The 23547-nt window shown below is 37.5% G+C and overlaps 2 protein-coding genes across 2 annotated transcripts in view; one reads left to right on the forward strand and one right to left on the reverse strand.

Moving 5' to 3' along the window:
* Positions 1 to 23547, forward strand: part of mcph1 (microcephalin 1) — a 42697-nt gene that overhangs the window by 16739 nt on the left and 2411 nt on the right. The window lies entirely within an intron of this gene.
* Positions 1278 to 16473, reverse strand: angpt2a (angiopoietin 2a). Its single transcript, XM_037685382.1, has 9 exons — positions 16216 to 16473; positions 10443 to 10598; positions 8596 to 8717; positions 8252 to 8490; positions 5495 to 5622; positions 4909 to 5010; positions 4082 to 4248; positions 2893 to 3023; positions 1278 to 1559 (listed from the first exon to the last, which is right to left on the reverse strand). The coding sequence occupies exons 1-9, from the start codon at positions 16471 to 16473 to the stop codon at positions 1387 to 1389; spliced, it is 1476 nt and encodes a 491-aa protein (XP_037541310.1). The 3' UTR covers positions 1278 to 1386.

The following is a 23547-nucleotide window of genomic DNA, read 5'->3' on the forward strand; positions in this document are numbered from 1 at the left end:
TTCATTAATTTTCATTTAAATATTAAAAGTAAAGTTCAGATAACTTTATTTTTCAAGTTAGAACCGATCTAATCTACATTATTAAATCTCTTTTGTCGCCCTGTATTTATTGAAACCTACTGGCACAACCAAGACAAAAATCTCTAAAATGAACACTGTTTTATAGAATTTTGGGGATTTGATGTGTCATTAATAAAGAGCCAATTTCTACATAAAGTTCACACTAAATACTTCAGTTCAGAACCCTTCATAGGACCCTCAATGATGCTTAGTTGTATGTTGTTTTTAACCACAGAATTTACAGTAAAACTTCTGGTCAGTTTGATTTAAAATGCAGAATTTATCTATCAACAGGTTTAGCACACTTTTTTTAGGGAAGGGGATTATGTTCTGCATCTGTATAATAAAAAAACCATAAACCAAGCTTTCAATGACCTCATACTTTGATTTGTTAGGTGGCATATCCACAGGGTAACTCCATAATGTGCATTTGTTCATAAACTATTTATTTTACATATCGTCAAAAAAAACAACAAGTACCGTTTTTGAGCACTAGAAAATTTATTGTTTACACAAGAAAATGCTAATGAAAATAGCTAAGTTGTTAAAAATTAATGCTACAAACTATATAGCAAACTTACTATAACTATCCTTGCCTTGTGGTTGGTGATATTCACCTTCAGAAACAATAAAGCTCCTAAATTATTACAGTCTAACAACTGGAAACCTGAACTAAAAGTTAAAGCAGAATATGTTAAAATAAATCTTCACAATTTTTTTTTTACTTCAAATCGCACAGATGGCCTTTATGTTTAATAAAGGTAAATAGCAGACTTAAAATGTACATATAACTTAAACAACAAATGTACATACATTCTGTGGAACGAAACAAAGATTTTTAAATGAATCATTTTATGGCATTTACATTTAAAACATTTATCAAACAAACTCTAACCCATATTTTCTTATGGTTACCAGTTCAGTATCTTGTACCATCATCTATCTATACAATAACATCAGCTGCTATTTGACTAATAGTTAATTTATGCTTAAGCTGTGTTAAGCTGATTTAAGGAACTCACATTAAGTTATAGCAGCTCCCCTGCCACCCGTAAAGGAAAAAGCAGGTCAAGATAATGGATGAACATGACGTTATTATATTTTACTCAGCTTCTAGGTTAATAGAATTTATTTAATATGCCTAAAGTGTCTCTATGCCTTTTTGTTTCTGCACAAACCCATACAAATAATTAAATACATAAATATAAACTGCTGTATAAAAACATTTTTATGATCTGCTTTGGCTCCCTCGAGAAGTTTTCTTTTTGGTAGTGGTGCTTGTTGAACAAAACTTTCTTTCCCGTTCTGTTCAGTCGAAGAGTCGTGTCAAAGTGAGGCTGAGAAGTCTGTCGGTCTGATCATCATTGTAGTCGACTTCAGCGAGTAGCCCGAGCCTTTCCAGTAGTACCATTTGATTCCATTGAAGCGATTGGAGTTCTGGCCGTTTTGATAGTAAATCCCATTCAGATTGGATGGACCGCAAGCATCGAACCACCAGCCTGAAACATTAAAATATATTCATTGTCATGTTATTATCATATACTGTAAACCTAATGTGTACAGCCGAGTATAACACAAGGCTGTTAGACTTTTTTTTTTTTTTTTTTACAATAACTATCTCACCGTTTATGGAACCTTCTCAAGGGGGATAACTTTAGCTCGATCAGAAAGCTAAATTGTATTCACTTTTAATAAAACAACTCAAAGGTCATTTTAATTTTACTTATAGCCCAATTTTCCACATTACAAAATCTGAATATAAATAAGTTTTTTTATGTTTAATATTTGTATAAAGGGCTTATAGAAGCCCGACAAAGTTCATTCATGTCGTCAGGATGGTTTCTTTTTTTGTTGAGCTGTTTCATCCGTCATCCAAAGGACTTCATCAGTCCTTTGGCTACGGATGCCTTGGAGAAGCCGACGGGGGAGAAGTTGGGCCCCAGAAACCATCTCATCACCATTAAACTGGTTGGCCCACTGAGTGTGCTGCTTGTGGGACTGAGTTTATTGTGCATCCTCGGACTGATGAAGTCCTTTGGATGAAAGACGAAAGGTCTCAAAAAAAAAAAAAGTCCAGATGAGCTGACTGAACTTTGTTGGATTTTTTTTTTTCTGGATTATTGAGCATGAACTTCGATGGTTTAAAGAAGCGTTTCTTCTTCCAGTTCCATGTAAGATACTTTGGTTCCAATTGGTGGAGTTTCCCTTAAAGCTGTATTTATTAGTCATGGTTTGAAAGGAGCTGCTTTCTGATTCACATACAGATTTATTCCACTTATTCATTTGTTTCCATACTTACGGTTCAGCTTTATGTCCTGTAAAAACAGACACTGCTTTATACTGGTTCAGTGCCACCAGGTCACGCTTGTGTTTAATGCGTCCTTAGAGTTCTTTTAAGAGAACCCCCATGGGAAAACGAGATGGGGGCTTACAGTTTTTTATCATTTTGAAGCTCACTTGGCAGACCTCAGTTCAGACGGAGACAAATGCCTGGCAGTAAAGTTACTTTCAAGGGAATGGCAAAGGGCTTTTTAGCTACAAGAGCGAGAAAAGCTCTGTTCCCAGGCTATTAATGTCAGCTATTGTCAGTGCTGAATTCCCCAATGAGCTGATCAGTGATTAAGTCTCAGCTAATTGTGCTCTTTAGACTGAAGTACAACAGTTCTTAAAATGTCCTTGAATTTTTTTGGGGCAAGTGCCAAGATTTGTGTTGGTAGGACTTTTTTCCCTCCCAGAGCAATTGTTTAACACTAATGAACAGAAATTGTATATTTCTGAGTCGCATAATTTTTCAAAAGCTCAAGTTATTAACAAAAAAATGGGGTTTCTTACCTCCTGTTGTCAGCTGTGAGCATTTGCAAACACATTTGTCATTGTCTGCATCCTTTGTACTGAAACCACTTCCTGGCTGCCCAATGCTGCTTATTTTGCCTGCCGTTCCACTGTAGCCTTTAAGGTGTATCCTGTAGGATGGAAAAGGAAAAATGAAGGAACAAGAGGAGGAAGTCTGGGGTCGCTGTTCCTCAAAAGGCAAGAACTAATTCAATTATATATTCACTTCACTATAGCTTTTACTTGTACAAAATCTTTAAAATGCGTCTTTATGGCAGATACATTCTGTATTTTAGTTTTGAACATTTCTTTGCACAATATTTGTGTATTTCTTAATTTTTATGAAAATTTTTGTGAATTCTAATTTGTGACAAAGATTTTTATCTATTTTGCAGTTTCTTTTTAGTTTTTGACCACCCACCTAAAGGTATACACGTTACACACATCCATGCTGAATTTAGAAGATTTGTCAAATTTTTAAAAAAATCTATTCCACTTTCAGCCCTACGTATATTAGAGATGAAAGTGATGTAATTACCAAGAGTCTCAAACTGAATGTCAGATGAACAAGACATTTGATCTATTTCATATTTTTCAACTAACTTTACTGGATTTTTTTGGGCTGATGCCAATAAACCGATCTCGGAACGTGTGTAGCCTCATATGCTAAGAACCCACATTCAGTATTTCTGTGATGCATTTTGTTTTCAAATATTAGTAACTCTTCAGTATTCATGGGTGAGTTTTTTCTCATATCTTTTTAAAAGATGGTCATACTGGAAATAACTTGCCATAATTGTAATTTTCTTTTCATTTGTTTGAGAACATACAGTACCGGTGTGTGTGTGTGTGTGTGTATATATATATATGTATTTTCCAAGCAATACATTGCTCTGACTGTTAACAAAATAAGCAATTTCTTCAGAATAATTGAAAATCAGTTGTTTTTGGCTGTGTGTGTTTTAGCTATGTTGTTGACTGACAGCACGGAGGCATCAAAAGCTTTGTTGAAAAAAAAAAAAAGCATCATCTACAGACTGGCTTCTTTCTCATATTAGGTTGAGCTTCATGAGCTCTGATTGTTTTTGCCTGAAGCTGAAATTAAATAAAGCATTCATTACGTGCCACTTAGTATCTGACACGCGTGTTGCCACAGGAAAATTTATTTGAAGCTGCCAAAGAAACGTACTTGTAATTTTGTGCTTCGTTATCGAGAGAGAACTGGTCATATTGTGAGAAGGCAGAGTTTCCTTCCCAGTCGCTCAGCTGGATCCTTAGTTTGTACGTCTTTTGATTAGTCAGTGTGGAGACAAACTCATTTCCCAGCCAGAATTCACCTGAAGGTTCTCCAAAACCCTGAAAAGACACAAAAGAAATATAATTAAATCCTGTGTAACCCCTGCCAAGGTCTGTTGTAGGTGCTTTTTTATTCTAACAAAAAAAAAAAACGTACACCAGCTAAAGCCCACAGTCTGGTTATATCTCCAGTATATTAATTCGAAGGTTTGTCCCCTAAACGAAAGAAAGGTTTCATCTGGACGTAGAATACAGTCAGAAAATTGTGTCACTGGTAAAATACATTGATCGTTTGAGCTTTTGCTATAATCCTAAAAGACAAGGAGGTGTGGTTTTAATGATTGTTTGAGATCTGTATTGTCAGCAAAGTTTTGGACCATTTATGAGGCCCATTCTGACACTGGCAGTACTAGTTATTATTTTGAGGATTTATTTAGATCCTCTCATAAGGAGTAAATGATTTATCTGCTGTCATTGGTTCTGTTTCCCAAATGATTGAAAATAGCTTCATAATGTGGGGAGCCCATGCTAAGATTTTCATCAGCAGGATGCTTGTTTGTTGGACTTTTGGAATCGACTCCGATTGATTGTGCAGAATCAACAAGCCCTGAAAACCCAGTCTCCAACCAAATCTGGAAACTTGTTATGTGTGTTTGTGGTGAAAACCGTAGCCTGGGTTATTTTATTCTAAGGGAAGAATTTCTTCTTGATTGCCTCTACCTTTTTGTACTCCTGCCACGTACGGTGAAAGTCAACACGGCCCTCAAAGCGTTTTTGTAGTACGGTCCAGCCGCCTCCTTCTGTCTCCATGTCACAGAAAGCCTTCAGACACAAGGAAATGGGACATGTTTGAATAATAGTTCAAAAATGAAGCAGAATAAGGACTCGGAGCTTATTTATAATGTGACAGTGCCATTTATTTTGCGTTTACTCATACACTTTTTTTTTTTTTCAAGGAAAAGTTCAGGAATGAAGTCCAGGTTGTTGAAAAGTTTCTAAGAAGATCAACTTTTTAGCTCCAGCTTCCACATTTTTTTAAGTATTAGCACATTTTATTTACATATATTTATCTACTCACCCTTAAACAGAGTACTTAAAAAAGTTAACATAATCCAATAGCATTAAGTGTTTAGTTTACAAGTTTGTTTAAATAAGTATAGGTTGATATGTATAAATATATGCACTTTTTTAGGGCGCCATTACAAATTCATGCTGAGGGAGGGACTAGTAATCCCATCAAGGCTCAGTTATTTAAACCATAAACCAAAAAAAATGGAAACATTTCAGCTAACTGGTCTCATTTTACCTTAACTTCCATGGTAGAGTTTGGCATTGTGAGAATGTAGACACCAGTCTGGGTGTTTCCTGACTTGTAGATGGCAGCACAGTCAATAAATGCAGTTGGAGTGTCCTGCATCATTGTAGGTTTGGTCTCTGCAGAAGATTTTAAATTAGCTTTATTTATAAACCCTTTTAAACAATCAAAACTTCACCAAAGTCAATAAACACTACATCAACAGACAAAAACATTAAATATCAATTAAAAATAAAAGTATGTTAAAGCAGGGGTTCCCAAACTTGTCCATGCCATCCCCCCAACAGCATTAGCTTCTTGCCGAGGTCCCCCCCTCGCAAACCCACAAACAATGCTACAAAATATGTAAAGAAACATCAACTTTTAGAATGTTTTAACTTTCATTAACTATATTCTTTTAATTATTACAGCTGCTGAGCACAAAAATGTTATTACCTCACATGTTTTAAACACTGTATTATAGTCTCACTCTAGTGGCGCTGAAGTTTAGAAGGTTTTAAACACTCGTTTGCGAGGATCTCCAGACAGAGGACACATTCCGGGCAATCGTGGCCATTTTTCTGTATGACTTACTTAATGTATGCTTCCTCATACCTTCGAATTTTAGCTGGCCACGAGTTTTTTTTTTTTTTTTTGTGTGCAGCAGTTTCCACCACAGCAGGGCTGCTGGTCAGTTCCTTCTGTCTTTTTTAGAAACGTCTCCATTTCGTCCTTGCTTTGCTAGCTTGAAGAGTAAAGCAGCTCGATACATTTGACTGGCAGCCAATCAGAAAGATGGGCATAGTGAAAAATATTTCAATAAGTTAAAATATATTTAAATAATATTTATTGAAAAACTGATTTTATTTTATTACAGTAATTTAAAAATGTAACATTTTTAATTAAAAAAATATTATTATTGCTTTTTTTTTTAATCTTCTCTCCAGCTTTCTGAGGCCCCCCTAGCACCCCCTACTTTGAGAAACACTGTGTTAGCGCTTACCATTTAAAACCAAGTGGCAAAAATGACAAAGACAAATAAATGGCACAACCATTCAATGCAATTAAAAGTTACGGAAAATAAATATCTTAAGCTGAATATTAATACAGTAGTCTCAGTTGAGCGTGCACACTTAATTGAAAGTATTTCTAGCGCTGCTAACATCGTTTTATTTTAGAAAAGCTCTACAATCGTGTCATTTCAGCACGCGATTGCTTTTAAATTTTATCTTTTTAGCACATTTTTTTTGTAATATTAGTTTTAACAAGGACCTATTATTTCTTTGGCGTTGACGTGAATATATTTGTCTGCTTATTTAATAGGCCAACGCCTGTAAACAATCTGCTTTTATTAAACTAAAATGCTGTGACCAAATTTTGATTCATAAAAGAGTAAGATTTATATCATATTACGTGCCAGTATTCGTTTAAATAATTAAGTAGCTGCAGCTAATTTGTTTTTTTTATCCACTGTAAACATTTGTGATGACCAGATTGTAAATGAATCCTATAGTTGTCATTTTTGATTGACTAAGTGCTGGAAATAATCAAAAACAGTTACCTTATGTATGTGACCTTCTAATGATCTATTTATTTCTATTACCCGTCTTTCCACTCAGATTTGTGAGGGAGCTGGAGCCTATCTCCAGCTGTAGTTCTGCGAGCGGGGTTAACACTGGACTGGACTCAAGTCCGTCACAGGCCAATCATTTATGCTCTCACTCACACCTAATGACAGAGCAGGGCTATTCAACTGGCGGTCCAGGGGCCAAATCAGGCCCACGGACAAGTTCAGTTCGGCCCACCAATGGGTAGGCCTGTCGCGATAAACAACAAATCAGTTAATCGCATGATGAATGAAAATTATCGACCTCATTTTCATTTACCGGCTTTATCGTTTCTTCGTGTCTCTCTTTCTACTGAAGACACAGCTCAACTCTGATACTCTTCACTGACTTGGATCGTTAAAAGCAGCTAGGCTAAGAAGCTAAGCTACGAGCTAAGCTAACAGGTCGATCTCGGAAATAAACCTCCGTCTTGTCGAACTCCAAAATTCACGGTTGAAACTTTTGCCTTCGTGTAAAAAGTTGTTTTTCTGTGAAAAAAGAAACTGAGAACTTGTTTACTGATTTTTTTAATTTAAAAACTTTTTGTGAAAAATGCTATGCTAAAGAGCTCAAACCACCGCACCATGTCAGCCCATGTCACATCAAGGGCCCTCCCTCCCATTTGTCTTAAAGAGACACACTATCCATCCTTTGGTTCAAACAGTCTTATACTGCCACCAGGTGGTCAAAAAAGGTACTACAGCCAAACAAATCGACATTTCTTCTAAAATTTGACAATTATTGTTAAATTTCAAACAATATTATCATTTATAGCAATAATTTCTGAGACAATTAATCACCCAGCAAAATGTGTTAATGTGACAGGCCAACCAATGTGTTCATTTTAAATAAAACTAGAATTTAAACCATTAAACAAACTTACTTAATGATAACTGCTGGATGTCCGGCCCCTGAGTTCTTGGTTTTCAGTAACTGTGGCTGTCTGAGCAATTTACTTGAATAGCCCTTATTTAGAGATTTCAATTAACCTAATGTGTGTGTTTCTGGTCTGTGGGACAAAACCGGAGTACCTGGAGAAGCAGCAGCACTAACCACCTCACTGCCTTGCTGCAATAATCACCTAAAGGGCAGACTGCTCTCCTTTATTCCTGCCTACATGTTGAACCTCGTCATATATTGTCACATTTGTTGTTTGACCCACCTTGAGCAGAGCCAGCGGACAACGTGTATATGAGGTTGTTCACTGTGTCCAGCAGCTCCTGCTGTTGAAGGTGTAAAACTGAGTTGTTGGAGGAGACTTTCAGCAGTTGTTGCTCCAGTTCCCCTATGATGGCTGTCTGCCTCACTATTAAAGTCTGGAGCTGCTCCTTTTCTTTTTCAAGTGCTTTCAGCTCCACCTGCCTCTGCTCCTCCATCTGCTGCACTTTTTTCTCCAAAAGACTAGGAAGAAGCAGACAAATTCATCCGTTTCTTTGTTACTAATACGCTTAGTGGTTTAAAGAAATCTTAGCATTTTCATTTTTGACTTTGATTAGATGTTCTCACCTGTTTTTATCATTCAATTTGTTGATTTCATTTGTTTGGACAATAAATTGTTTCTCCAACTTGTTGGTTGACAAGGAGTTTTCTAGAAGTTGACGCTCAAGTCGCGTTGAGTGGTGGATTACCTAAAAACAAAAAAAGACTAACATTAATTTTGGTGGCTTTCTCATCAGAAATTAATTTTACTTTGGCGCTGATTATAATGTGAACAGTTAAAACTTGTAACTTTAGCTTGCCTTCAATAAGGGAAAGTCGATTAGTTTCCCCACACAGCATAAATTTGACCATTTTGATGTGTATTATTATAATGAAGCATTAAACTACTATGGATACAGTATGAAATAACATAATATACATTTAGTAATATGTTGTAAAATCAATAAAAATCAAAACAATCAGGAAAAACATGTCTCAAATGATTTAGCATATTCCATTCAGGAATCAAGTTGAACACATAACCCCAGTTTGCGCAACTGGACTGCACAAATAACCGTTTGCAAAGTGGAAAAAAAACAGCACAGGAAAGGACAACCATACTGTAATACCCCAGACACACCTGAACGAGGGGAAATTACTAAAAGCCCGCATATTTTCACACACCGATGTATTGAACTAAACACAGGGGTTGTTGACCTTGCCGCTGATTTCCCAGTTCGGAGGAACTGAACTCAGCAAAACGCAGGTTGTTTACATGGATCCTCGCTGTGAGTCTCCATCGGAGCTGTTGATGCCTTTGAACAGACGGATGTCTGATTGTGACAAACTGATTGACTGTTTCTCTGGGAATACAAGTGTGCTAATAACAGGAAATGCTGTACAGTTGGCTCTCATAGGGTCATTGACGTGTAGCCACAATAATAAACTGACGCCACCATAACTGTTTTTTCCTCACTACTTTTTAAGTTTTGTTTTTTGTCTGACGTTTTATTATTCATCATAGTATCCTGATGCGTGCTCAATAAGCCAGGTAGAAAAAGTTAAGTCAGGTCCTCTGGACGGATTAAAAAAAATGTTGAAACGTTTCGTGTTTTATCCAAAATGCTTCGTTAGTCTGATTAGCGGCACTAAACTCAGTCTTATTTTATTAACTTTTATTTAACCAGGCAAATCCCATTGAGATCACAGATCTCTTTTGCAAGGGAGGCCTGGGCCTGAAGGCAGATTAACATGCATGTTTCTGTTCTGTGGGAGGAAACCGGAGTACCCGGAGAAAACCCACGCTAGCATGAGAAGAACATGCAAACTCCACACAGAAATACCTCAGATCCAACCGGGGATTGAACCCAGGACCTTCTTGCTGTGAGGCAACAGTGCTGACCTCTGAGCCGTCATGCTGCCAAGTAGCACCTTCTCATAATGGATCAACCAGTTTACTGGTGACGGCCAAAACTAGCTGTTCACATGATAAAGGAGGACCATCAGCCTAACGACTGATCGTTGGTGCTCTGATGGCTACTTACTATTCACAGAGGGTTGAGTGATACTAGCAATAACAGCATTGTAAGAAGGTGAAAACTGGACACGGAGACCTCCGCCTCTGTTTAATGATGGACGGCGTCTCTTCACAAAGATGGCTTCCTTTACTCCTCTCTTAAAGCATACAGTAGTTCCTCTCTATCCAGGATGTGAACATCCTCATCCCTGAAAGAGTGACCACTGGCCTGGAGATGAGTAAACTGCAGAGTCCTGGCCTGATGATGCTGCTCTTCTGTGCTTATATTTATTCAAACACTGTGTATTCATCAGTGTTTCACAAAGAACTCTTGAGTTTGCGTGCACAGAACAGGAGCAATAAACAATCATAAGTGCTGGGATTTATTTGGTATTTTTAGCAGAATGTCCTGCCTCACCTGTGCCTCCACATTAGTGAGCTTCCTCGTTTGCTCAGCAGTTTGACTCAGCAGGTTTGTTCCAATCTCAATCATTGTAGCTGTGTGGTTTTGAACAGCAGCCTGTTGGAACTGGACAATCTCCTGCATCATGCTGTCCTGGATGTAGCTCTCCAGCTGCAACACAAAAAAAAACAGTTAACCTGAAACAGTTTGAAAGAGCTGCTGATTAAAATAGACGGACAAGAGTTTTGTTCTGCGCTCACGTCTTTGTATTATCTTTACTGACAAATATTTTTGCTTGCTTCGTCCTACCGCTGTACTATTTGTAGAGGAGAAAATTTGATTCAAATTAATGGGTCAAAATTAAAAACACCTCAAGATTTCTAAGGTTATTTTTTTCTTCTCTGTTCAGACTTTGGTTGCTGCAGTCAGAATCAGAGAATCAGAATCAGAATGCCTTTATTGTCATTATACGCAAGTACATTGAAATTAAGAGCCACTCCTTTTTTCAGTGCAAAAACATGCTTAAGGAAAACACACACTAAAAAATATATATATATATATATATATATATATATAAATGTTACGCAATATCGATATAATAGCACTATGAAAGTTAAAAAATACAAGTATATCACAATTATATTGCACATTATGGATATTAGTGAGGTAGTTGAGGTGATTGAGAGTATGAAATGTCAGTAGTATTGCACAATAGAAGTCCAGGGGTTTGGGAGGTTATATTATTAAATCAGTGCATGTGTGAGTTCAGTGTGGTGATGACCTTCAAAAAAAAAGAACTGTTCTTGAATCTGTTTGTTCTTGTTCTGATGCACCTGTAGCATTTCCCTGAAGGTAAGAAGTCAAACAGTTCAAAACCCGGGTGTGAACACTCCTTGATTATGCTTTCTGCTCTGTTGAGGCAGTGTGATGTGTAAATGTCCATCAGGGAGGGGAGAGGGCAGCCAATTATCTTTTGTGCTGTCTTGACTACTTTGAAGCCTCTCCCTGTCAGCCAGGGTGCAGCTGCCGTACCATACTGAGATACAGTATGTCAGCAGGCTCTCGATGGACGAGCGGTAAAACCTTTTCTCTCTTGTTTGCCATCTGGGAGTTCCACAAGTCAAGACAAAGTGTCCTTGGATTGAATATCTTTGCAGCTTTGACAAATCTTCATGTACTTCAATGAGTTTTGTACATTTGAAGGCTAAATGTTGATGGTAGTGTGTTTTGATACTTTGGGAACAATGAATTAAATTATGGTGGCGATACCCAGCAACATGATGAAGAACCTTTTTAATTAGCTCATGACAATGAATATAATTTTTTTTATTTATTGGTACAAATTATATTAAACTGAAGCTTCAAAGTTTTCATAGCAGTCTGCGTCTCCGATAGTGTTAAATTATTATTTTTATATATGAATGTTTCTGTTCAGTGCCCCGAGATGACTTCTCTTGTGACTTGGCGCTACATAAATAAACTAAACTGAATTGAATTTTAAACAAGATTTTATATACTGTATTTTTTGGACTGTAAGGCGCAATATCAATGAATGGGTCTGTTTTCATATATAAGGCGCATTAAGCGAAACAAAACGGTCAGATAAGTCAAACTTTATTCAACTCATTCACAATAACCACATAAAATCGGTTCGAGGTCGTTAAGTGCAACCAGAATTGCCGTATTTTCCGCCGTACCTGTTGCGCCGCCCTATAAGTCGCATCAGTACAAATATGTCTAAAAAAGTGGAAAAATCCATAAATACGTCGCTTCACTGTATACGTCGCATCTATTATGCGTCACCAATGACACGTTGCGTTTATTACGCGTCACTGCTGACAACCCGGAAATATGTGTGTCAAAAATCGATGGGCTGCCAAATGGCAGCCGCAGGGGCGTGCATGGGAGGACTTTTACAAGAATTTAACAAGATTAACACTTAAAAACAATTATTTGTTTGCTCAAAATTATAGTAAAGGTGTGTCTCAGTCTAACGTTTGCTTAATAAATGCACTTTGACAGTCAAATCAGCTGCAATCACTGCCTCAGTGCTCCGGAGGCGCGCAGAGGGAGGACAAAACATAAGGAGGAACGCTGCTCGTTTCTTCGAAATTTAACAAGAAAAGCACCTAATACAATTATTTGTTTGCTCGAAATTATAGCAAAGGTGTGTCTCAGTTGAACGTTTACTTAATAAATGCACTTTAATGGTCAAATTAGCTGCATTTTGCTGGGGCGGTGCAGCTGGTTTGACGGTTGCTCCAAGCAGCGAGCAGAAGGAAGGTGGGGGGATTATGGCAAGCCGATTGTTTCATTATTATCTGGTGAAGAGTCTCAGTCATCCAGGACATGGTAAATTCAAAAAAGGTTCAAGAAAGTATAAAGTATAATAAATAAAGTCCAGTTGTTTTTGTCTTGAACTTTTTTGAATTTATCATTATAGTCATGTTTACTTATTACATGATACAACGGCATGCCAAACTGTTACTACTACTCTGCTTCCATCTAGTGGCTGAAAATGGTACTGTTCTTTTTATTTTCTCCCCGTCAGAATGAATGAAAACGGTCATATTTCAGCTAAAAATTGGTTTAGGAATATGTGGAAAAAATCCATAAATGCATCTCCAGCCTATAAGTCGCGGGGCATGCAAATTATGCAAAAAACTGCGACTTATAGGCCAAAAAATACAGTAATACATAAGGACCTGATTATAAGGCTCACTGTCAATTTTTGAGAAAATTAAAGGATTTTAAGTGTGCCTTATAGTCCGAAAAATACGGTACTAAAGTTCAAATTGTTTTACTCGTTGAAATGCCACAACACAATAAGTTGCATCAAAGTAAAATATTTAACGTTATAATTGTGTGTAATCATTTTGAGATGTGTTCCTGTCTACCTTTCAAAAATGACCATATTTAGACTTGAAGTAATCATTAAGTTATTTCCTGCATGGTGTTCCTGAGTGGCAATCAGGTCACACGACTTGTAAACAGGATGCAAGTGTTGAGTGAGGAGTTACATCCTTCATTACAGTCAGACTAGTGTGCAACTGGGAACCAGCGTCAGTCGAATGCCTTTGTAATCTACACCAAGGTTGCATAATTTACCTCCTCAATCAGTCTTTCGACAGCAAACACAGCTGATACTATTTATAACTAATCCAATTAAGCGATGCTTTTATTAACATTGTTTGTCTTTTCTTATTTCTGGATTGTTTGTTTTAGGTTCACACTGATGTGTGGAATGGTATCATTTGAATTGTTGGCAGGATGTCCGATTGACAGTCTGCGATTTAATCAGTTGTTTACTCCCGAGTGCCTGAAAAGCGTCAGTGAGGAATGACGGAGTTCCTCATTCGTGACATTTTTTTTTCTCTCTCCACTGTCATCGTGTGCGGGTGCATAAAGTCATTTTAGAAACAGATGATTTGTGATGGTTAAGAACGAGATAGAACTTTTTTTTTTTCTCAGCAATAAGCCTTTCAGGGATCCTGTGAATCACTGAAAGGCTGTTTTCTGTAGAAGCTAAATATATTTGTGGCAGCAGTTTGAAGTCCTGCTCGCCTCCCTTTTATTCATTCTTTGGTTCGCGTCCAACAGTCCACTCACGTCAAAAAGTTTAATAACCTCAGCGAGCCCCTTCTATGACTAAGTTAAATTTAATGGGTCAGTCATTCATCAGTTAGGGCTTTTTACCAGCTTTATTGCTCTTCAGGGTCCCATGGAGCTGAAACACTCAACAATGTGGAATGGGTAGAACATTTAATTGGAAGTAAAAAATAAAAATGAAGATTGAATAATGCCTTACTGGAAACCATAGATCTACAGCAACTGTCATTTAGTTTTACTTTTAATTAATTCTCAAAATGTGGCTTTCTTATTTTATCTGCGATCTCAGAAGGTTTGGGTCATCGCAAATCTGCTCTCAGATTATCTCACCACTTTGTGTTTAGTTACACAGTTGATACGTAAATAAGGTACCCTTCTCTAATTTTAAACCTTTAGACCAATGCAACAAGGTTCAGTCAGGTCATCTGGATGGTTACTTTTTTCTTTTTTTTTTTGAGACATTTTGTCCTTCATTCAAAGGACTTCATCAGTCCAAGGAGCCACAACAAACTCAGTCCCACAAGCAGCACACTCACATAGTGGACCAACCAGTTTGCTGGTGATAAGATGGTGTATGGAGTCCGTCCTCTCCCCTGTCAATTCCTCTGAGGTAGCCAAAGCCAAAATGGTTAAAAACATCAAAGTTCGTGCTCAATAATCCAGGTAGAAAATGCAACAAAGTTGAGTCATGTCATCTGGACAGTCTTTTTGTTTTAATGCTGATGAAATCCTTTGGATGAAGGATGAAATGTCTCTTAAAAAAAATTAAAAAAAACGTTCAGATGACCTGACTGAACTTTGTTAGATTTTTTTTTAACCTGGATTATTGAGCATGAACTTTGATGTTTTTAACCTTAAAAAAAAAAAAAAAAAAATTATTTTACCAGGAAGAAATCCATTGAGATTATTAATCTCTTTTATTAGGATGCCCTGGGATTTTGGCTATGGCTGCCTCAGAGAAGTCGATGGGGAAGAAGGCGGACTCCAGACACCATCTTATCACCAGCAAACTGGTTGGTCCACCACGTGAGTGTGCTGCTTGTGGGACTGAGCTTGTTGTGGCTCCTCGGACTGATGAAGTCATTTGGATGAAGGACAAAACGTCTAAAAAAAAAAAGTCCAGATAACCTGACTGAACTTTGTTGGATTTTATACCTGGATTATTGAGCATGAACTTTGATCTTTAGGCTAATGCTTCTCATTTGTCATAGTTGTGTAGACACAAATACCTTTTCTGTAATAAAACTTTTAAAAGCTGCTGCGCCTCATTTGTCATTGCCACGATGAGGCTTGACGTTGATCGTAATGAAGAGTGACCATGTGTATCACACTCGGGTGCCATCAGTCATGCTCAGCGTGCCTGATGCCAAAGTTATGCTCATTTAAACATAATTTCTGCCACAGCGAAACATTACTGTTCTGTAACAAATGGCAATATGTGGCTTTTGAAAACTGATGTTTGGAGCCTAGCACCTTGCGAACTTAACTTCTCTTTTTGTCTTTTTTATAAAAAATTTTTTTTACTTCTGCACCTGCACAAGGGTGTTTGGTTGGGCATACTTCCAAAGTTGTAATTTTAAATATGATGTGATCTCTCCCCCGCACAACGTGGGAAGGTAAAGCGTATCGACATCTACATTGAGTCTTCTTCAGGAATCAAACCTATATTTTTTTTATTTGTGCTGCCTAACAAGTGTTAAATGTCAAAAATCCTCCACCATCTGTTTACTTAGCATCCCCCAAACTTTAACTTTAAAAAAGAACTAAAAAGAAGTGGCCCATGAGGCTGTTTAGTAACACTAATTGTTGGCTAAATTGTATTTTTGCTCATTTACTTTGATTATTTGCTTCTTTAGATGATCAGCTTTATTACTTGTTAATAGATCAAACCTCACTCATGTCGACATGTTAAGAAGGAAGTCCAAGAATCAGAATCTGTTGGTTGAATGAAATGGGCACACTTTTTAAAACTGCTCGCTTCAACGCTTAGCTGAAGATCATTTTAGTCACTAGTTTGTGTTTTTTTATTTATTTAAAAGCCCTCATAGTTTCAAAGCCATTCTTTTTTTTTTTGTTGGCGTTTTTGTTTTCATCCTTCTCTTCCTACACCTTCTTTCATGTAAACACGATTCAAACAAAAATAAGTACAAGAACATCATATGGTGAGAAGCAGGTTTACCTTGAGCAGCCACTGCGTGTTGTTCTCCATGTTCATCTCAAGTTGCTCCAGCCTCTGAAGTGACTCGTTGTCTGCAGGTCCGTCCCTTTGATCTGGATCGTAGTAGCTGTTCTGACTTTGGCAGTTCTCTTGCTCTGGCAGCAGAAACGTGTAGCTGCACGGGCCGTTTTGGATCTGATATTGTCTCTTTCCAACAGCGCTGTGCCGAGTTCCCAGACCAAGGCAGAAACTTAAAACGAGTAAATCCACATTCAGCATCTTCAAAGCTTTTTACTTTAAAGATGATGGAAATTAATTTTCAAGGGGTTGTTCTCGTCTTCTCTAAGTGGTTAAATATGTTCTCAGCAGCATCCAAGTGTAAATAACTCTGTTGAGGTTCTGCAGATTCCTTTTAATATCTCTCGTTAGTAGGTGGAGAGAACACCATCAGGAATTTATGGTAGCGTGTCCTTTGGTGAGAGGTGCCAGACTGCATGTGCTTGCCTTTCATCAGTCCCCCAACCGCTTGCTAAAGTGGTTTAAACTTGCAAACTGTGAGGTTAAACCACTCCCCCCACCTCACTCATTGTGGCCAGTCGATGTGAAGTGGAGATTCCTTTCAGTACACGCCGAACAACACACAGAAGCAGACGCACAAACTACACATCCTCCACTACATCCTCTACAACACCCACGTGTCGTTCTCTGCCCCGGTGGAACAGCGACTCAGGATGCCGCTGTCCACGTTCTGTGCACTCTTTGATGGTAACAGCGTTCATCCCATTCATTGAAAACGAGTTCCTGATGCGCGGCGAATGCATGAGAGGCTTGAATGGGAGATTCAAAAGGATAAAGCATCAATTTCTACATATTTCCTGCAATAAATGTCTACTAAATGTGAAATGTAGGTTTTTGTGTTCATAATTTGTCCATAAAATCCAACTATCAGTTAATAGCTTATTCTTTTCAACAGAACTTTGAAGACATTTGTTTACATGCGGTCTTAAGTACAGCCTAACCTGTAAGAACGGTCATTTTTGTTCGATTTTAAACATGTTTGTAAGTTGTGGCTGTTTCCTGCGTCCTGGCTCGGTCACAGCCCCACACTACACAACCCTTCAATAGCCCAACAAAAACTGCATCACATCTACATTTACAGTAAATGTGATTTTATTGCTGATCAATATTTATTATTTAGAATGGTGTATTTTCCATTTTCGTGTAGTTTAGTTTAGTTTGCACAATTAAAATAGAGCTCAAGATATAAAAAAAAATAAATAAATAACAGTGCAGGAAGAGGCAGAAGCCCAATGGACTTATTTAAAGCCTCCACCCAAATAGGATAGAAAAAAATAATACAATCCAAGAATACAATCTCAATACAGTGGGATCGTAAATTTAGGAATACAATCATACAGAAAACAATAATAAAAAAACACATCTACAAAGTATTGATGGAAATTTGAATAAAATATGTAACAATTAAAATGTGACAGTCACAATTATTTAATTAATTAAAGTTTTAAATAACGTTTAAACTCTTTTACAGACGGCTTGCCTGTTACCAAATGTAAAAAAATCATTCAAAACTTTAGCTCCCCTGTAACGGAGAGAAAACTGACGTCTACTGGTCTGATATTTAGGACGATGAAGCGCTGGACTCTGGCGAGTTGAGTAAGAACAAAACTGCATATTTGATTTAAAGGAATGGGTGAAATGCTTTGGTATATCCTCTTGACTTACATAAATCTTATAAACAAAATACAAATTTGAAAAATGTTATAAATAGTACCAATCTGTAAATTCTTAAACAAAGGAGCAGAAGGACAATGATAATCTGATTGAGTTGCAATTCTAACAAATCGTTTTTGAAGACCCACAATTTTATGCAAAGTTGTGGGAAACGTACTTCCCCAATTTATTATGCATTGAGACAGATATGGGTGTATCAGACTATAATAAAGTGTAAGCAAGCATTCTGCACTGATATAATGATGAACTCTCTTTATTATACATTTTCTACAAACTCAATCCGTGTGGTCTTTCCACTTTAAGCTCTCGTCAACAAGAACGCCAAGAAATGTTGTTGATTATACTTATCGTATTGCAATGCCATCAATTAAATTTTTTGTACATTTTGCAAAATATGACATTTAACCACTAAATATCATAAAATTATTATTATTTTTTTTTTAGATTTAAATATAGTTTATTTAATCTAAACCTTGAAGCGTAGGCGCTCAAGCCAAGATTAGCATTTTTTCAAAAGTGAATCAAAATGTGAATGAGAAAGAAGCAGCATTGTATCATCAGCAAACATGATTGGTGAAAGAACATTGGAAACATTTGATAAATCATTTATGTAAATCAGAAATAACAATGGCATAAGTATGGAGCCTTGAGGAACTCCACAAAGTATCTTAGCTCTATTAGAATTGCTTCCCTTAAAGCGAACAAATTGCTGCCTATTGCAAATATAACTATTTAACCATCTGTAAACAATACCACGAAATCCATACTTATAAAGTTTTTGCATGAAGATATGATGATTCACAGTGTCAAATGATAAATCAATGAAAATACCACAGGGGAATTCATTATCTTCAAGTGCAGAGGTAACATCATCACACATAACATTTTAGGCTTGCTCTTATGTTGTCGGTAAGAGAAACAAGCATTTCCAATAGTCTTGTTGTACCTTAAAGGCTCATGTAGCTGAATTATTTGGCTGCGTATTGAAAAATTAATTTGAAACAGAAGAGAAAATCAAGTTAACGATGCAGCTTAAGAATTGTTCTAATTATCCCTATTTTAACCCGAATGCAGCTGGGAATATTAGTGAACAACCTGCAGTTTACCTTCCACAGAAATAGCTTTACATTCTTTTTTGACAAAACCAATATTATCTCGATGTGACCACTTTTCTGCGTCGACTACGACATAAATCATTGTTTGACGGGATTGCTTCAGATTTGCTCTCTGCAGAATTGTAGGAAGTAAGATGATGTAATTCATAGTGTATGAAGGAAATGAAACATATTACCAGAGAGGAAGGACTTAACGTCATTTCAAAAACACCAACTTTTTCAGGTGTTCGGGCTGAGTAAACGGTGCGTTTGTGTGCACCACTTTTTATATTTAAGTGGCATTTGAAAACACTGAGGGAGACGCAAAGGAGGAACAGTTATTCATTTAAGCAGACACCGCCTCCAGGGGCCATTCATCCATTTAATTTATCGTTTGCATACCACACACCGGACGATTTCCTCATGCTCGGAGCACGTGCAACATCTGCTGAACTGTCAAGACCATGCTGCATTTTACTATAAGGGAATGTCAAGTTAAATTTATTTTTGCATGGTTACAAGGCTGCAAAAACTGTCTGCCCGTTACCGCCGGCTGTCTGCTGTCTCGCTGCACCCAGCAAGATTAATGTTACTGTAAAAGTGTGGCAGCAGACATTGATCTGTTGGAGTAAAAAATTGAGGCTTTTTCCTCATGAATAATAAATTAGTTGATCCTGGCAGAAATAGCAAGTCAAAAATGAAACTTGTGTTGCATTAAAATGTGTTGAGCGACAGTGTGTTGAGATAGTGAAAGGTGTTTATTGAGCGGCGTCTGTGCAGATAATAAATAGATCTGTGGTGTCACTCTCCTTTATAAAAATTTGAAAGGGGTTTAAGCTCATTGTTGATTATTACTGTGTTTTTAGGTGCAACCAGCAGCTACATTCAGTGAAAAACACTAGACTAGTTTCACTTCACCTATTACTATAACTACTACTACTATTCAACTACTTAATGAACTCAGTGGGTCATTAAACAGATTAAGAGCCAGAGTTGGGGAGGAGTTGGAGTACAAAGCATTGGAAATTGTTGGAAATTGGAAACTGGTAATTATTGGACTTGGTTTGCTAAAGAATATGTGAGATCAAAGTTAAAGTTTCTTTATTTGTCGTTCCACCACATGTGGTACATGTGGTGGAACGACAAATGTGTACACGGTACCAGTTACATCCAACAAAAGTATAAACTGTAAAAGAAAAAGAAAAAAGATCTAATACTGTATATGAACTAAGAATACACTAAACTAAGGATGCACTAAGCACTAATAGTACAAAAACAATACGCCGAACAACAGCAGCACGAACATGAGTCTGTGTGAGCAGATGAGTACGAATGAACACAACAGCATGAAATAAATCAGCAGCATGAGATCAGCAACACATATCAACAAGCAACGTGGCATTACAGTGACTTTATTTATTTATTTTTACAGTGATTATCCTGATTAGGGATTCATGAGTCTGACAGCCTCAGGGTAGAAGCTGTTCCTCAGTCTAGTGGTTCTACACTTAATGCTCCTCAACCTCCTGCCTGAGAGGAGTGGGGCAAAAAGTGTGTGTGCTGGGTGAGTGGGGTCCTTCATGATGCAGGTGGCCCTCTTCCTGCATCTGGAGGTGTAGATGTCTGTGATGGTGGGGAGGCTGACTCCAACAGACTTCTGTGCAGCCTTCACCACTCTCTGCAAAGCTTTTCTTTCTGGAGCTGTGCAGCCTCCACGCCACACGTTGATGCTGGAGCACAGGATGCTCTCCACTGCACACCTGTAGAAGGAGGTGAGGACTGAGCTTCCCAGATGCAACTTAACAAAGTAAAATCATTTTTCAACTTCAAAATATGTAAAGTCAGTTCATATTAAGTTGCAAATTAAATACCTAAATCTTGGGCTAACAGCCTGATTCTGATTCATTCAAGCAGCCTAAAAAACACATTACACGAAAACCTAAAGAGTTCAAAGTCTAATTTATGAACAAGTTATATGACAAGAATAACAAAGTATTCTGCTTCTTCAACTTCTTGCTATCAGTAATTGGAAGTTCACTGCAGCATAAAAGTAAGTTTGATTCATGTACCATTAAACACAGACAGAAACTAAGATCATTAGGGGGCCACGGTCGATCGGTGTCAGTTCTGCGGTCTCATAATCCTGAGGTAACAGGTTCAAGCCCAGGCTGCATCAGGAAGGGTATCAAGTAGGGGTGGGCGATATGGCTCAAATATAATATTGTAATATTTCAGAGCATTCTGCCGATAACAATAAATTTTGTGATATAACGACAACAATAATAAAAACAGAAATCGTAGTTGTTCATTTGACAAAATTAACTTAACATGTTGCTTTGCAGTATTATATAAAAACTAAAAAAACAACAAGGGTTAATTTTACTGAAATTACTTTATTTAGTATTTAGTCTCAAAGTATAAAAATAAAAACGATCCTTCTGTTATTTAGATTGAAAACATCTGCACAAAATATAGATCAATAAATTCACCACAAAAACTAAAGTGCATGTGCAGTTTCCCAAAATAACTAAATAAAATGAAGCCTAAGATCTGTTGAGCATAAATGTAACCTACAACAAAATATGTTGCCTTTAAATGAGCTATAACTTCCACAAGTTGTAACAAGGTGATCAGCTGACCCTGAAGCTTGTTGGTGTTCCAGCTTCCTCTGTTCCTGCAGGAATGATTCATTTCTCTGATGCTCTGTCTCTGATCACCTGACTCTTTTCTTAGTCCATGGACTGTGGAGCTCAAGAGACACAGCAGAGCTGCACCTGTACCCACAGCAGGGTGGTGGGGAGGGAGAGACAGTCGAGCTGTGCACTGTCTGCACCCGCTGTTTAGAGCTGGGTGGAGAGACACAACTGAGCCACGCATTGTTTGTTTTTAGCTTTTTAGCTAGCTAGTATTGCGTGCAGCTAATTAACCAATACCGACGGGGGGTGGGGAGGGGGCAGTTCGGTTCGATAGTTCGGCGCGCTCGAATCTGTTAACGGGGTTAAGGTTACTTACGTCATGAAATTAGCTTATCATGATATAATTTATTTTTCCGGGCAAGCTTTTTTTTTTGTTAACCGGTATTATCATGAACGATATGATATGGCACAGTCCTAGTATCAAGCGCAAAACGGTTGCCAAATCTTTCGTGAGTTCGCTCGCTGTGGCAACTCTTGCAGAAAGGAGCAGCTGAAAGAAAAACTACAACAGAAATTAAGCTCATTCACAGCGGACTACTTGGGTCAGGTGGAGGAGTTCTGTGAATGCGACTAGTTTTGGTTTTTTTAGCTTACATTTGTTGAGTTTGTTTTGGGTTCAAAGCTTTGAGCTTTTTTGTTCCTCTCCCTTGAGCTGTTTCCAAGCACGTTTTGAGGCTTGATGGGGGCACATTGTCCAGCAGGGAGAAACCACTGTTGTTTGGGGAGTGCTGTTGCCATGGGGGGTGCAGGTCAAAGGAACATCTACATGAACACAAAGACCTGTGATTTACCACTGGATCACAGCACAACATAATCAGCATCGTTGATATCATCTGACACTGGTTTTAACGTTTCTTAACTTTTATTGCAGAACATGTGACGTGTACACTGCCACATTCATATGTGATGGGAGAATTTAGTTTTGGCAAATGTATTGTGAATTCAGCTGAAAGCCAGATATGAAATTAAGTTTATGCAGATCTAAACCACCATTCAGCACAGTATCAAGTAAATGTCACTTTGGTGATGCATCACCTTCGTACTTCTGACCAATCCTGAAGTCTGTCTGTGCACTGACAAAGACAAAAGTCCTCTAAGCCTATTTCCAATATCTGACTTGGAGAAAATTCTCTCCTTCAATTTAACAATTGTCCCTTGCTGAATACTGAACAGTGAGTTTTACAGAGAGCTTAACCTGTCGGTCACTAAACCGCAAAAGAAACACATCCCCAAAGAGACGTATGCTTTTATTATGTCAGGCAGGAGCTGAAAGGAATGTACTCCAGAACAAGAAGGGCTCAAAAATCAAACTAAACACATTAAATGGCTTAATACTTCTCTGTGAAATAATTTAAATTTGTCTTTCGAACAAATTTTCAAGATTCAACTGTATGTAAGAACAAACGTCTTCACGTTACTGACACTTGTTTTTCTTCTCAGGTGTTGCTGAGGCATTTTTTGTTTTCAGTTGTGAGGGAAAGCCAGATTAAGTTTGGACTGCAGCAGCCACCTTCAGGCCAGTTACAGTACTTCAATGCTGAAAAGGCTCCAAAGTGTCTTGTGTGTAGCTGTGACTTACTAATTAGGTTCATTAAGCAGGAACTTTATTGATCTTAATTGCTACTCTGGAAAACACAGCAGTTTTTAAAAACTGAAATGAATACATTCACAAAAAAAGCTATTAACAGCAAAGCAATGTAAATGTGTTGAATTTAAATAAAATATCTCCTTTGTTCTTGTTTTTCCTAAATTTATTATGCTAATTTTCATTATGACGAGCTTGAATTATTTATGACCTACATAAAATAAAG

This window comes from Nematolebias whitei, chromosome 1, assembly GCF_014905685.2.
Source record: "Nematolebias whitei isolate Nwh7 chromosome 1, NemWhi1, whole genome shotgun sequence".
Lineage (NCBI taxonomy): Eukaryota > Metazoa > Chordata > Actinopteri > Cyprinodontiformes > Rivulidae > Nematolebias > Nematolebias whitei.

Coding starts and splice junctions, on each gene's coding strand:
- angpt2a (XM_037685382.1), bottom strand. CDS start 16,473: ATGCTGAATGTGGATTTACTCGTTTTAAGTTTCTGCCTTGGTCTGGGA. Junction 8,491..8,595: donor AAATTGAATGATAAAAACAG/GTGAGAACATCT, acceptor GCTTCTTCCTAG/TCTTTTGGAGAAAAAAGTGC. Junction 3,024..4,081: donor AACGAAGCACAAAATTACAA/GTACGTTTCTTT, acceptor TCCATCCTACAG/GATACACCTTAAAGGCTACA.